Source organism: Lithobates pipiens, unplaced genomic scaffold, assembly GCF_037356315.1.
Source record: "Lithobates pipiens isolate NorthernLeopardFrog02 unplaced genomic scaffold, aLitPip1_a1.2 Scaffold_8, whole genome shotgun sequence".
Taxonomy (NCBI): Eukaryota; Metazoa; Chordata; class Amphibia; order Anura; family Ranidae; genus Lithobates; species Lithobates pipiens.
In genome coordinates this window covers 123,778,354-123,792,187 of record NW_027507903.1, presented here as the reverse complement: position 1 = coordinate 123,792,187, position 13,834 = coordinate 123,778,354, and the positions used below count along the sequence as shown (strand labels likewise).

The 13,834-nt window shown below is 39.9% G+C and overlaps 1 protein-coding gene across 6 annotated transcripts in view; it reads right to left on the bottom strand.

Annotated features, from left to right (window-relative positions):
* Positions 1-13,834, bottom strand: part of SCAPER (S-phase cyclin A associated protein in the ER) — a 399,576-nt gene that overhangs the window by 279,228 nt on the left and 106,514 nt on the right. For 5 of the 6 annotated variants that reach the window (XM_077472442.1, XM_077472443.1, XM_077472438.1 and 2 more), the window contains one exon: positions 6,708-6,920. In XM_077472442.1, the coding sequence (XP_077328568.1) occupies positions 6,708-6,920 (213 nt within the window). The remainder of the gene's footprint in view (positions 1-6,707; positions 6,921-13,834) is intronic. The other variant, XM_077472441.1, reaches the window with a different exon arrangement.

Below are 13,834 nucleotides of genomic sequence, written 5' to 3'. Positions count from 1 at the left end.
ACCAGTGCCAATAATATAATTAGCATAAATTATATATCCCTTGTGTATAAAAATTGCATAAATTGTTAATAAAGCACACAACACCAACTAATTATAATGAATATACAAAAAGACTAAAAAAGAAATTGGACAGGAATAAAGTCAATAAAAGTCCCAGAGAAAATAATCAAAAGATGGTCATGATTCTTCCAAAGTAAAGATATGGAGTTGGCACCCACAATATTCTGTGTTAAAAGAGATCCAAGAAATCACCTCCACCAGTGAAAGGGGGCCGCTTACCAGAATTTTAGATCTCAGTATCAGTGAGTTCAACAAGGCAAAAGCACAGGAGTTCTGGATGAGCCGTCACATGAGCCACACTAACTTTATCCTTGATGTAAGCCTCCAGACGCGGAACGAAGGTGTCATATATCATATAAAGAAGCAGAAAGGCACTCGCATAGCGTAAAACCTCTTACTTTAATAGATAATAAAATAAATAATATTGCACTCACATGTATAAAGAAGGAAACGATCATGTAAATAGATCGTATCCCGTGAACACGTCCCGTGAACACGTCCATCTTGTGACGAAACGCGCGTAGGGAGGTACGGCGTGCTGACGTCACCGCGTTCTACTCCTAACCTGGAAGTGCGGGCGGCACACAAGAGCCGGCCGGCTCGTTTTCTATTTACATGATCGTTTCCTTCTTTATACATGTGAGTGCAATATTATTTATTTTATTATCTATTAAAGTAAGAGGTTTTACTCTATGCGAGTGCCTTTCTGCTTCTTTATATGATATATGACACCTTCGTTCCACGTCTGGAGGCTTACATCAAGGATAAAGTTAGTGTGGCTCATCCAGAACTCCTGTGCTTTTGCCTTGTTGATCTCACTGATACTGAGATCTAAAATTCTGGTAAGCGGCCCCCTTTCACTGGTGGAGGTGATTTCTTGGATCTCTTTTAACACAGAATATTGTGGGTGCCAACTCCATATCTTTACTTTGGAAGAATCATCACCATCTTTTGATTATTTTCTCTGGGACTTTTATTGACTTTATTCCTATCCAATTTCTTTTTTAGTCTTTTTGTATATTCATTATAATTAGTTGGTGTTGTGTGCTTTATTAACAATTTATGCAATTTTTATACACAAGGGATATATAATTTATGCTAATTATATTATTGGCACTGGTGATTTTTTAACTCTCACTTATACGTTAAAGATATTACTCACTGATATAATTTATTTAAACATTTTTAAGCTATCTTTGCATCTTTTTTGTCACTATTTTCCTTTTGGGATTATAGATTTTTCAATATGTGTGTGACTTGAGTTTTTTTTGAGTTGAGTTGAGTTTTTTGTTTTTTTAGTGCAGCTCACTTTTTTCACTTATTTAGTTTATTATATCGGAGTATGACGATTGGAGTTGCTGCTTGTAGGGAATCTATATACATTTTTTTAAAAATATTTTTTTCTGAATAGCGCGGTTTACTTTTTATATCTTGTTGGTAATATTGTGTGACATAAAAAATTGGGACTACCACTATTTTGTTCCCCAGCGTGTTTTCTTTCATAAAATATATAATGTTTGTTTGTTTTTTTGTAATCTTCAGGCCTCAAATAATTGTTCAAACGCTCTGGCTGTGAAAGTTTTAAAGGATAAGTTCACCTTCAGGAACGTGTTGCATGTTCTACATGTAAGACTTGTTAGTTTAAAAAAAAAATGGCTCCTAGAGCCAAAGCAAATTTGTCAAGCCCTGTGCTAAAGTCCAAAAAGCGCCTAGCGCCTGGCGCGTTTAACAGTATTTACGCATATTTAACAGCGTCAGAGTTTTTTGTCGTCAAAATTCCCTTTCCTGAATGTGATTTAGGGGTGTTCAGAAAACATCCCCTAAACTCCCCTCCTACTTTACTGCTAAAAACTTCCATGTACACATAGGATAACATTAGGGGATTTCAAGGGCAGGAAAAAAAAAAACGCCTAAACTCACAAAATCAGAAGCAGTGTGCATGAAGTCTTATAAATTGCTCATAAACTGAGAATATCTCAATATCATTATACTTTACAAATTACAGATTTAGAAATGTCCAGTATGGTTAGTAGAAATTACAATGTAGCACAAAACTGTGGAAAAAGGCATATTAGCAAGGAATTTAGACTTAAAGTTGTATGACACAAGCTATCCTTGCTATATGGGGTGCCATTACAGAGATTTACCCTTACTTTCTACCCTGCTGATGATTTCCTTCAAACTGGAAGTGAGAGAAAATCCTCAACAGGGGCACAGACAGAAATAAAAATATGACAGGGGTTTCAGACCTACTCTAATAAATAGAAGCAGCTTATGTCTGCTGGAGTTGCTGATGGATAGTTCCAAACTCAAGCCAAAATGAAGAAAAAAGTTTTGGCAGACCATAGGCTTTTAGGGCTAGGTCCACACAAAACATTGTTTGAATTAGGGTGGGTGGGATGAGTGGGGGAGTGTTTTATTCTGCACTTTTATCTCTAGATATACTACCAGCAACATTCTATAAGTCTATGTATCCCAGGCATCAATCTGTGTCTCACAGTAGAAAGAGGCCTTGAGGTTTCATACATGCAATTCTTTTTCTCATTCAGCCCAGTGGACTGAATGACAGAAATCCACAGATTCATCCATCCACAATAAACAGCATAGATAGACTAATCTCCCCTGCCGGTTACTGTACTCTAACCGCCGTCACCTTCAGCTGTCAGAAATTCCATACAGTAACTGCAACTGATTGGCTGCTGTCACTGCTTGCTCAAGTCTTTACCACCCGATGACTTCAATTTCTAAACTGAAGTTTGTCAAGCTGAGTGGTGTCAGCACAGCCATTCACAGCTTGAATATCAGCCAATTCACAGACATTACTGAAATCTGAGTAGTGTATGGCCAGCTTTAGCCAAGTGACTATTCAATGGATTGCACTGTTACTCATCTACAGTATCTAATAGGGAATTCAGAAAGAGGATGAGACCAATTGCTATCTTATTGGTTAAAGCAAAGTGCAGTACCCTGGAGGGGAGAGTATTGCCACTGGAACCCACACTCAGTGGCTGATCGACCCACCACAATCTAACTATTGAAACGTTATCCTTGGGTGAACCTGAATTTTAAAATAGATCTAAACCCTTAGACCCCTTTCACACTCGAGGCCTTTTTTTAGTTGCTTTAGTGCAAAAAATAGCGCTTCTAAAGTACCTGAAAAAAGCCTCAGCTGCAATCCCAGTTTGAAAGCCCGAGTGCTTTCACTGTGGGGCGCTGCACTGGCAGGACATCAAAAAAAGTCCTGCAAGCAGCGTCTTTGCAGCGCTGTAGGAGTGGTGAATACACTGCTCATAAAGAGCCCCCTGCCCATTGAAATGAGCTGCAGCGGCGCTTTGCAGGTGGTTTTAACCCTTTTTCGGCCCCAAGCGGGGTTAAAAGCACTGTGAAAACTACGTTAAAAATAGCGGCACTTTACCGCCAACGCCTGGGCACTGGCAGTGTGAAATTTCCCGTAAATCCCTTTTAGCTGTTCTACCACCCCCTCCTCTATTCTAGCCTAAACGAAAAAAATTAGCACTCTAACATTTATCTTTTAGAAGGTTTGGGCTTTTCCCAAAATACTGGCAAACTGGTCCTTTTAGGAAAGAGCTAGCTGGGCAAAGTAGGGATCTGTATGCAGACAGGGGTGCTGAATGACTGGTGGCAAAATACGTACAGGGTACTGTATGCAGTCTTTTTAAAGGAAAGGCATTAGGGAGTTTTCAATATGCACACATTTTGAATTATTGTTTCAGTATTTTATTTGAAGAAGTTTTTGATATGTCCTTCACACTGTTATATGGTTACGCTTTCATTTATTTTGCTATTGCATAAGGTGTAGTAAATACTAGGTTAGGTGCAAGAGGTAGAGTAGATTAACCACAACAATCCCTCTATATAACTGCTTAAAGTGTATGTCTAGGGAAAATGAAAAAAAATAATATATGAAGTACATATGGTATCTGCAATACATACATGCTTCCATGTGATTTGTCATGCTTCGAGCACAGAAAAATAACTGTTGATCCTGCCTGAAATCATCTAGTGAGCTCCTAAATTCCTGTAGTGAGATAACAACAGTGTCTCTGCTGCACTGATATCTCAAGTCCGACTAAAAGATCCCTGCTTTCCTCCATATTCATACACTGATTTCTTTCCCAGCAAAACCGTACTATTGCCTTGACTTCCAAGAGCCTGCCTATCTGTGTGCAGGGAAAGTGTTTTTTGGAGACATAATGCATGCCTATATCAATAGGAACTGATGTAGAAAATTGCAAAGTTTCAGGCGGGATCACCAGGTATTTTTCTGTACATGCAAGAAACATGAGGAAATGCAGATGTATTGCTCAGATGTATGTTTATATATATTTTTTCCCTTCACACAAACACCATAATTACAGCGTATAAAAAAGCAAAGGCGTATGCTGAAAAAAAATAGGCTGCTCACACTCTGAGCTTTCCTTTACAAAGCTCACTCTTACATGCATTTGCTTAAGTAAAGGACAGAGCACAAATTAACATGCAATGCCACAATACAACGAAATGGTTGTTTGTATTATTGAACCTTTCATCCTAAACATCTGTAACAGAATTGCAGAGGGATGAGAAGAGTTTACCTGTTCTGAACAAGTACACCATGAAAAACAATTAGATAAAAGAGAGACAGTTATTAAGATTTAGTTCCATTAAATTGTCTGGCACTCGCATCATACCATAGGGGGTTGGGGGAACCCCAAAGCTTTTGGCAAACAAGACCCTTTCTGCCACCAAGAAAAAAGCAGTCATCATCCAGCATTCACTCTTGACGTACAACTGCTGCAATATCTTTCTCTCTACCAATTTTCAAAACTACATAAAGAAAATATTGAGAAGTGCTAAGAATATAATAAAGAGCCCAAACTGACCTGTGCGATCATAGAAGATAAGCACACATTAGTCTTCCTTATTTAGACAGCTGTCTACCATAAACCAAAAAAGGTATACAGTGTTCTCACTAGGGTTCATACCTTTCTTAGGACAGCATTTCAATATGCTAAACAAGGTAATATACGAATCTTAAAAGGAACCAGCGAGGATGGACTACCTCCTCACTGGTTCCTTTTAAGAATGGTATATTACCTTGTTACCCCCCCCCCTTCCCCTCCCACTCACGTCCCACTGGTTGATGTTCCGGCCACCTGGTCACACCTGGTTGTGTGTACATACTGGCTATCATATTCAATATATTTTTTACAATAGTTACATAATTTTCTTAATTAGAGTCTGTTGAATACAATCCCCCGTGTCCACCGCCGGGGGAATTGATGGGACCTCTGGTTTTGCCTTGGTGGGGGTGAGCTGATCTCCTTATCTTTATATTGTTTGTAATATAATCCTTTAAGATATTTATATATATATATATATATATATATATATATATATATATATATATATATTCTCTTGCTCTGTTATGTTTTATTCAAATGTATTTCTGCCTTATAGATCATCCTCCTGATGAAGCGTTTTTTCTGCAAAACTAGTTGAGGGAATTGTGTATACTCCTCTTCATTCGAAACTCTTCCGGGGTCTGCGAGTTTTGCCTTGGTGGGGGTGAGCAGATCTCCTTATCTTTATATTGTTTGTAATATAATCCTTTGAGATATTTATTTATATATATATATATATTCTCTTGCTCTGTTATATTTTATTCAAATGTATTTCTGCCTTATAGATCATCCTCCTGATGAAGCGGTTTTTCCGCAAAACTAGTTGAGGGAATTGTGTTTACTCCTCTTCATTCAAAACTCTTCGGGGGAACCCGCCAGTAGTTTGTTAATTGTGCTGTACACTATATATCATTTTAAAGTTTTGTTGTTTATGTAATTGTCTTTTGCCTTATTAAACTTGATATATTTTTAATTATTATCTATTTTTTGATTACCAAGTACCAGGATAGTCCAACCAATAGCCTTTTTGGGTGTAGCTGCACAGGATCAGTATGAGCAACTGCTTTGGAACCTACATACCAACCAATTTCTTTGCATTATGAATTTTGGATGAGGGTACATTTATTCTATGTAAACTTTTGTGAATTTAAGGCTATACTCACATTGTTCCATCTACCTCCATTCAGATAAGTGTCTAAAATAATAGTGCAACTAGTGATTCTTAAAGTGTCACTAAACCCTCATCATAAAAAAAAAATATGTTGTATTACATGCTGTTCATACTCTGTCACTATGAGATTCATTTTCTGTATTCTGCAAAAAACCTGCTTAACCCTGCTGTTCTCTATTTCCCCCTTCTGCCCAAGTCCCCAATGCAGTTGGGTATTTTGCAGAACAGTGTTGGCAGCTCTGCACATGCTCAGTATTCATTGTGTTTCAATGCAGAGCATTTCCTCCCTATCACATCTGAGCAGACTGGAAGAAGGTTAGCATGTTAGCTACCTTAAACTGATCTATTAGCTAATTTAGTTGTAATCATTTTACTCCACCAGGCCATCATTCCCTGCATACATAATCATCTCTTTGCACTTATACATTTAGATAATTACATCTTAACAAAACTTCATACCATACAACTTGAATAGCATCCAATTAACAATTATGACACACTCACATTTAACAAAATGCTGAAATTGAGAGTCCTACGAAGAAATAAAAGAAAAGCACATAAAATGTTCTTACCAATTTTCCAGCACTCACGTTTGAAAGATCCATTTCAGTACCACTTTTCCTTCCCTCTGATGGGTCAGCAAGACAGGTGACATCAGATTTTCTCATCCTAGAAAGGGGGTCCAAAAACTCAACTGGAATGTCCAGACAGGGTAGTTTTGGGGCTGACTGGGAAGCAAAGGATCCTGTTGTCTTTATTTCTTCTAAGATGTTGTGAACAGTAAACTAAAACAAAACAAATCAATAGCTTAATATTTCACATTTGTTGATAACTACTAAATATGTTTGAATAGAATATAATAGGCTATACAGTATATGGTATTATTAAAGTGGTTCTAAAGGCAGAAGTTTTAAGCTAACAATCCTTCTGTGTGCAGCAGCCCCCCTTCTACTTACCTGAGCCCCATCTCAAACCAGCAATGTCCACGAGAGAGACTCTCCCTCCTAATTGGCTGAGACAGCAGCAGAGCACCACTGGCTCCCACTGCTGTCAAAGTCTGTGAGCCAATGAGGAAAGAGAGGGGGTGGGGCCAGGTTGCGGCTCTGTGTCTGAACGCACACACAGAGCAGCAGCTCGCATGCCCCCATAGCAAGCTGCTTGCTGTGGGGGCACTCGGCAGGAGGGAGGGGCCAGAAGGGTTGTAGAGTGACCCGTGAAGAGGAGGATCATGGCTGCCCTGTGCAAAACCACTGCACAAAGCAGGTAAGTATAACATGTTTGTTATTTTTAAATGAAAATGAAAAAACGAGACTTTAGTATCACTTTAAAGGACAACTGAAGACAGCATAAAATGAACAGTGCCTCGCTCGCTTATATAAGGTTATGTGTACTTGGAGGTGTTTCTTAAATCTAAGATGGATGCTGCATATTGAATTTGTAAAATACTTGTGGAATAGAGAGAAGGCTTTCAGTTGGAGGGTGTGGCACTTTAGGCAATGATCAATCTGTTGTGAACTAAGCAGGATATCAATTCAATGTAGAGTGGGAAAGTATAATTTACCAAATTATCTGCTTTCTAAAGTATAACTCTCCAGTGGAGGGCAGAGAAAAAATACTAATGCTCAATTATCTGCTAGTATTTTTTTTGTGTGGCAACTGTTCAAATATAGCTATTTTTAATAAAATCATTGAAGTTCAACCACAGTGAAGGAAGACTCTGATGAGGTAGACCCTATAGCTAGTGGTACAAGGTTCAAGATGTCCACCAGTTACCTCAGGAGATTTTAAGCAGATACCCCTAGAATCATTAAGGGGAGTATGGTCTGAGGTCACCAATAGCAGCGGATTGGATGTCCGTGTGCAGACATGTTGCAGCTGCATAGTGGTAATTCAACTGGGCCTAATCTGCGAGGCAAGGCCTCAGGTGCACACAAACCCACAGAGTTGGTGCTAATGTGAATTGGGTGACTGCTGGCTGAGTCTTCCAAAGTCCAAGTCCCCTGCACAACAGGCTAGCACATGTCATGAGTTATTTCCAAGGCATCAGAAAAAGGGACTTCCCTAATTTTACAATTGGATTTCTGAGCCACCGGGCCAGGGAAATCCTGCTCTTCAGTGTCAGACACCTTGATATGGGCAGATAGGACTGCCTCGTTCTATTTTGGTTTTCGGTTGCACTGAGCAAACAGGACTGCCTCAAAGCAGGCTACCATTAGTCTCAGAACTTCCTAGATGACTACTGGGCTTAGAAGTTCAAGTCTGGCAGTGGTAAAGTTTGAATTTTTCCTGAAGAAAGACTTTGGCTTGAGCTGTGTTTGGGATAAGACCCAGACAAATGAGTCAGTTCCAGCGCTGAAAGAATATAGCCAAACCTTCACAAGGTCTGAACTGTCCAGGTAATATTGTCAGCTAGACCTGTGCTGGTTGTTCCCTCAGCAGTAAGTCCTCCAGATATCCCACAATGAAAATGCCCTGAGAATGCAGGCAAGACCCTGGTGAATATTTAAGTTGTGGAAGACAGGCCAAATGGCAGTGCCACAGACTGGAAGTGCTAATGTGCTGAAAAATTGGAGCATGCAAGTTTGCATCTTTGATATTCCCACAGACCAGAAAGTTTCTTTGATGAAGAGAGCCTTTGACAGCCCTGGTGGATTCCATGCAGAATTTCTGAGCCTGAATAAATCCATTTATGGCTTTGCGATCCAAGATTTGATTTGAAAACTGCGCATGGGATGGAGTAGAACCCTGAAACCATTCCACTGCTGGTATTGGGGCAATAACTGTATGGGTTGCAGGAAAGAAATTTGCTCAATTTCCCCCATCAACACAGTGTTGCTGCCGGGCCATTGTCTTCTCCTGGCAGGGGGCAGCCGCTAGTGATAATCGCAAGAAAATCCATCAAGCTGGTTGTACCCAATTTGATTGATTGATTATCTTGGTACATTCAGCCTGTCCATCAATGGTTCGATTCAGGAAACTGCCAAAATTCGAACTGTGTATGGCCAGCCGTAGACCTAAAGCATCAGTGTATCTGCTCCCGGAAATACAGTGATAGCCATCAGATGTAAAAATTAAGAGATAAGCCCAGGAGATGTCATGCAGCTCCTAGAACTTACAGTAACTTATAGTGTGCCTTCACTTTTTTCAAAGGAGCTTAATTACAGGAATTCAGCTTTAAAGGAATAATTACCATAAAAAACAACAGTAGGTCCTAAAGAAACTGACAAACAATTCCCTTAGTTTTCCCAGTTGGTGAAAAGTTCACTGTAAACTTCGTCCAAGGCCCTCTGACATCTCCTATTTTATATTGAGTGGCCGGGATGATAAATCACAAAGCAACCACTGACATCCCCTTCACTGGAATAAAGTATAAGTGGCTAGAAGGTGGGTGCTGGTGATTTGCTAAAATGTGCAAAAGCGTACATGAAATCCATTTTCCTGTACTGCCATTGAAGTCTATGTGGCCAAGAAATGTGCAATGCCATCAGGGCAGCCATCAGAAATTTTGGGGCCTCAGAGCCACAGCTTTAGGCCTTGGCCCTCAGAGCCTGACCACCAACATTCCCCAGGGCCCACCCCCTGGCTATCCAACCGAATCTGCCCACTGGTCAATCCAATGAGTCCTTCGGTGCACCCAATTTTATTTGAACTCTTACAAATTAATATATGAAAATTAAGCCAATCCAGCAAAGAGACATCCCCATATATTCAGCAAATAGACATTCCAATCCATCAAAGAGACATCCCAATCCAGCAAAGAGATGGCCCCATATATTCAGCAAGGAAACAGCCCAATCCTTCAAAGAGACATCCTCAGATTTTCAGCAAATAGACATCCCAATCCAGTAAAACGGCATTCCCATATATTTAGCAAAAAGACATCCCCATTTATTCAGAAAAGAGACATTCCAATCCAACAAAGAGCCACCCCCATATACCCAGCAAAGAGACTTCCCAATCTACCAAAGGGACAGCCCCATATATTCAGCACAGAGACAGTCCAATCCAGCAGAGACATCCCCATATATTCAGCAAAGAGAAATTCCAATCCAGCAAAGAGGCATCTCTTTGGCTGCATCAGCTTACTCTGTGGCTGCCCTGCTTTAGCAATTGCTTGTTACTACAGCATCAACAACTCAGTCTTGTTGGTTGGGGCCTGGGCCCCCTACATGTGTATGGGTTGTCCCCTGATGATGGCGGCTCTGCTTGCCACACCACAAATGCACTATGTACTATTTTTACAAATGCAGGGTAGTGCAGCACAAAGATAAGAACAGGTGCAAACAATGGCAAATCTCTTGTCATGACTTAACACAGGTTGGCCAATGCATGGCAAATCATAAAGGTGTGAATAGGGCCTAATTTGTGCATGCACATACCTTTGCATTTGGTCTTTCCAACCCCTTTTCCCTTGATTTTCAGAAAGCCATAAACAAGATTCTTTTAATACCTGTAATGTTGAGTAATATCCTGCCCCCTTTTGCCTAGCTGGTGTTGTATTGGGCATTAGTATGATGGTCAGACTTACTGGTCAACAGGAACAAATCTTTGTAGTAACGACAAGTGCCTCTAAATATATTTTTATTTTTTTCCAAGATGATACTGGCACAGTAAGACTTCATGTACACTACAGCTCCTAAGCTTCCGTTTAGAAGCTTTTGCCATTTTTTTTGCCAAAGCTCCTAAACTCAACTTCATAAAAGCCTATGTGTCAATGTACACATAGGCTATTATGATCGTTTAGGAGCTGCAGCGGTTAGGGGAGGTTCAATCTCCCTCTCCTGAATGTGGAAGAATCACGTTCAGTATAGGAACGTTTTGACCGCCGACCAGAAATCACGTTTTCCCGCAGTCAAAGTAGGTTATAGGTAAAGCCTCAAGGTTCATGTACATGGCTGCAAAAACTATTTTTTTTCTTTTATTTTATATTTTACATGAATGCAGGCCTGCTAGTATCCCATGCACACAGTTGCATAAAGCTCAGTAAAACCCTGCTGTGTTCTGATCTGTAAACGCAAAACAGAAAAACATCCACAGTCATGTGTATGGACTTTTGTTTTTTTTTACACTGCACGCTTGCAAGCATTTGTGCTAATGTTTCTGTTTCAATATTTTTATTTAAAGTTTTCAAGAATATGGTGCTTATGTTTATATGCCTACAGCATACAACGCAAATGTGCTCTATTGTAGTAAAAGAGCCACCTGCATCCTAGTAACAAAGGAGGCTGGGCAGCAACAGCTGCCTGTGTCCTAGAACCGAAGGATCCTAGGTAGCAAAAGCCACTTGCACCCTAACAATGAAGGATGCTAGACAGCAATAGCTGCCTGTGTTCCAGCAGTGAACCACGCTAGGCAGCAACAAGGGACTCTAGGTGCCAATAGCTGCCTGTGTCTTAGCAACTAATAGTCTGAATTTACAGTGTACGCTTGTACACATGTAAACAATACAGGAGTAAAGCATCTGGACAAATGTAAAATAAGATTTTGCTGCCAGCTATATCCTGTGTTTTAGATGAGCCCCAACTTCAACCCTATGAGCAGTTTCCCCCCAATGCCCCTCCCAGGATGCACCCTTTTCTCTGGTTCAGTTTGCTGCATGCAGAACTATCAAACCATGTAACCACTTAAAACATATACACAGCTGTTTTTTTCTGTCTTCATACTGTATTATATGCCACTAAATAACTTTTTGCCATCAGAGCCCTTTTTTATGTATGTATGTGATCAGAGAATTATAAATGAAAACCACAAACTTTTTGTATTTTCTTTTTTGTATTTCTGCAAACAATGAACAGTGTACAGAGCTCTTCAGAATGCTGTTCTGACGCCAAACCCTGCTCCTACACTGAAGGTTTAACCTGCTTACAGCAAATATCTTTGGTGGTTTGGGAAGTTTTCCGGAGTAAACCTTGGAATGACATGAAGGCTTCTCAATCCTATTACTCACTGAGTCATTGCCAAAGATTGTGCCCTGTAATCCCTTGGATGTTCTTTGCTTCTGTGCCTGTGCTGGTGATGACTTCCTTGAAAACATGTTCTATACAATGATATCATTCACCAGAAATCTTTTATTTACTATCGTACTGGGTCAAAGTACAGACATCTTTTTCCACCCTTTGCTTTACCTATAATTGATGTTACACTTCTCAAGGGCTGTCAGAAATATATCATAACAAATCATCTTTGATCAGAAAATTTCAGCTTAAAATACTTAAACTGTAGTAGAACACCAGCCACTCTGATTTTTTTATAAATTTTACTAGGCATTGCTAGAAAAAAAATGCAGATACACAGATCAAGCTGATAAAATATTAAAAAGCCTCTTTAAACCGTGTGGTTATTTTTTTTCACACGTGGGAAAACACTGGACCTTTCGGGCATCATTTTCAAAAACATAGAAGTGATACCAGGGTTGCCATTGACAAAAGAGTATTTATCATGACAAACCTCCCGCAGCATCAAACACATGATAGCAATGATCAGACAGAAACATGTAAGAAATCGCCTATTGCTACAAAAATAATTTCACAGGATGTTTACTGTGCAAACATTGGCTCCCAAGGGCTTAAATAATATGGCATCATACTCACCCTTCTTATCTTATTACTAATAGATGTACGAATATTGCGGATTCCGTCTTGCCTCTTTGCTGTGTTTTCTTTCATGTTTATTTCTCTTAAGCCATGTTTTGCACACTTTATTACTATTTACCCCCCCCCCCCACACTTTTTTTTGCTTTGTCTTTTTTTTTTATTATTATGCCAGAAATTTCCACTATTTTTGCTCGGACCAACACGCACCTTGCACCCTGGTCCTGATCACCACCTCCTTGTTTTCCTTGGTTTTGTACTGTGCCCGAGCACCGTTTTGTTTTTTACATTTTTCGCCTATGTTTGCACTTCCCTAAACAATGCAATAGCCCATAATGCATAAAGGGAGCTTTTCTCCAATTTGCTGACTAGCTAAGCATTTACAGTGCATCCGGAATGTATTCACAGCGCTTTAATTTTTCCACATTTTGTTATGTTACAGCCTTATTTCAACATTTTCCTCAAAATTCTACAAACAATGCCTCATAATGACAACATGAAAGACGTTTGTTTGAAATCTTTGCAAATTTAATAAAAATAAAAAAAAATCACATGTACAGAAATATTCACAGCCTTTGCTCAATACCTTTGGTACCAATTACAGCCTCAAGTCTTTTTGAGTATAATGCTTCAAGCTTGGCACACCTATTTTTGGGCAGTTTCTCCCATTCTTCTTTGCAGGACCTCTCAAGCTCCATCGGGTTGAATGGGGAGCGTCGGTGCACAGACATTTTCAGATCTCTCCAGAGATGTTCAATCGGGTTCAAGTCTGGACTCTGGCTGGGTCACTCAAGGAAATGCACAGAGTTGTCCCGTAGCCACTTCTTTGTTCTCTTGACTCTGTGCTTAGGATCTTTGTCCTGTTGGAAGATGAACATTTGCCCCAGTCTGAGGTCCAGAGCACTCTGGAGCAGGTTTTCATCAAGGATGTCTCTGTACATTGTTGCATTCATATTTTCTTCGATCCTGACTAGTCTCCCAGTTCCTGCTGCTAAAAAAAACACCCCCACAGCATGATGCTGCCACCACCATGCTTCACTGTAGAGATGATATTGGCCAGGTGATGAGCCATCCCTGGTTTCCTGCAGACATGACGCTTGCCATTCAGG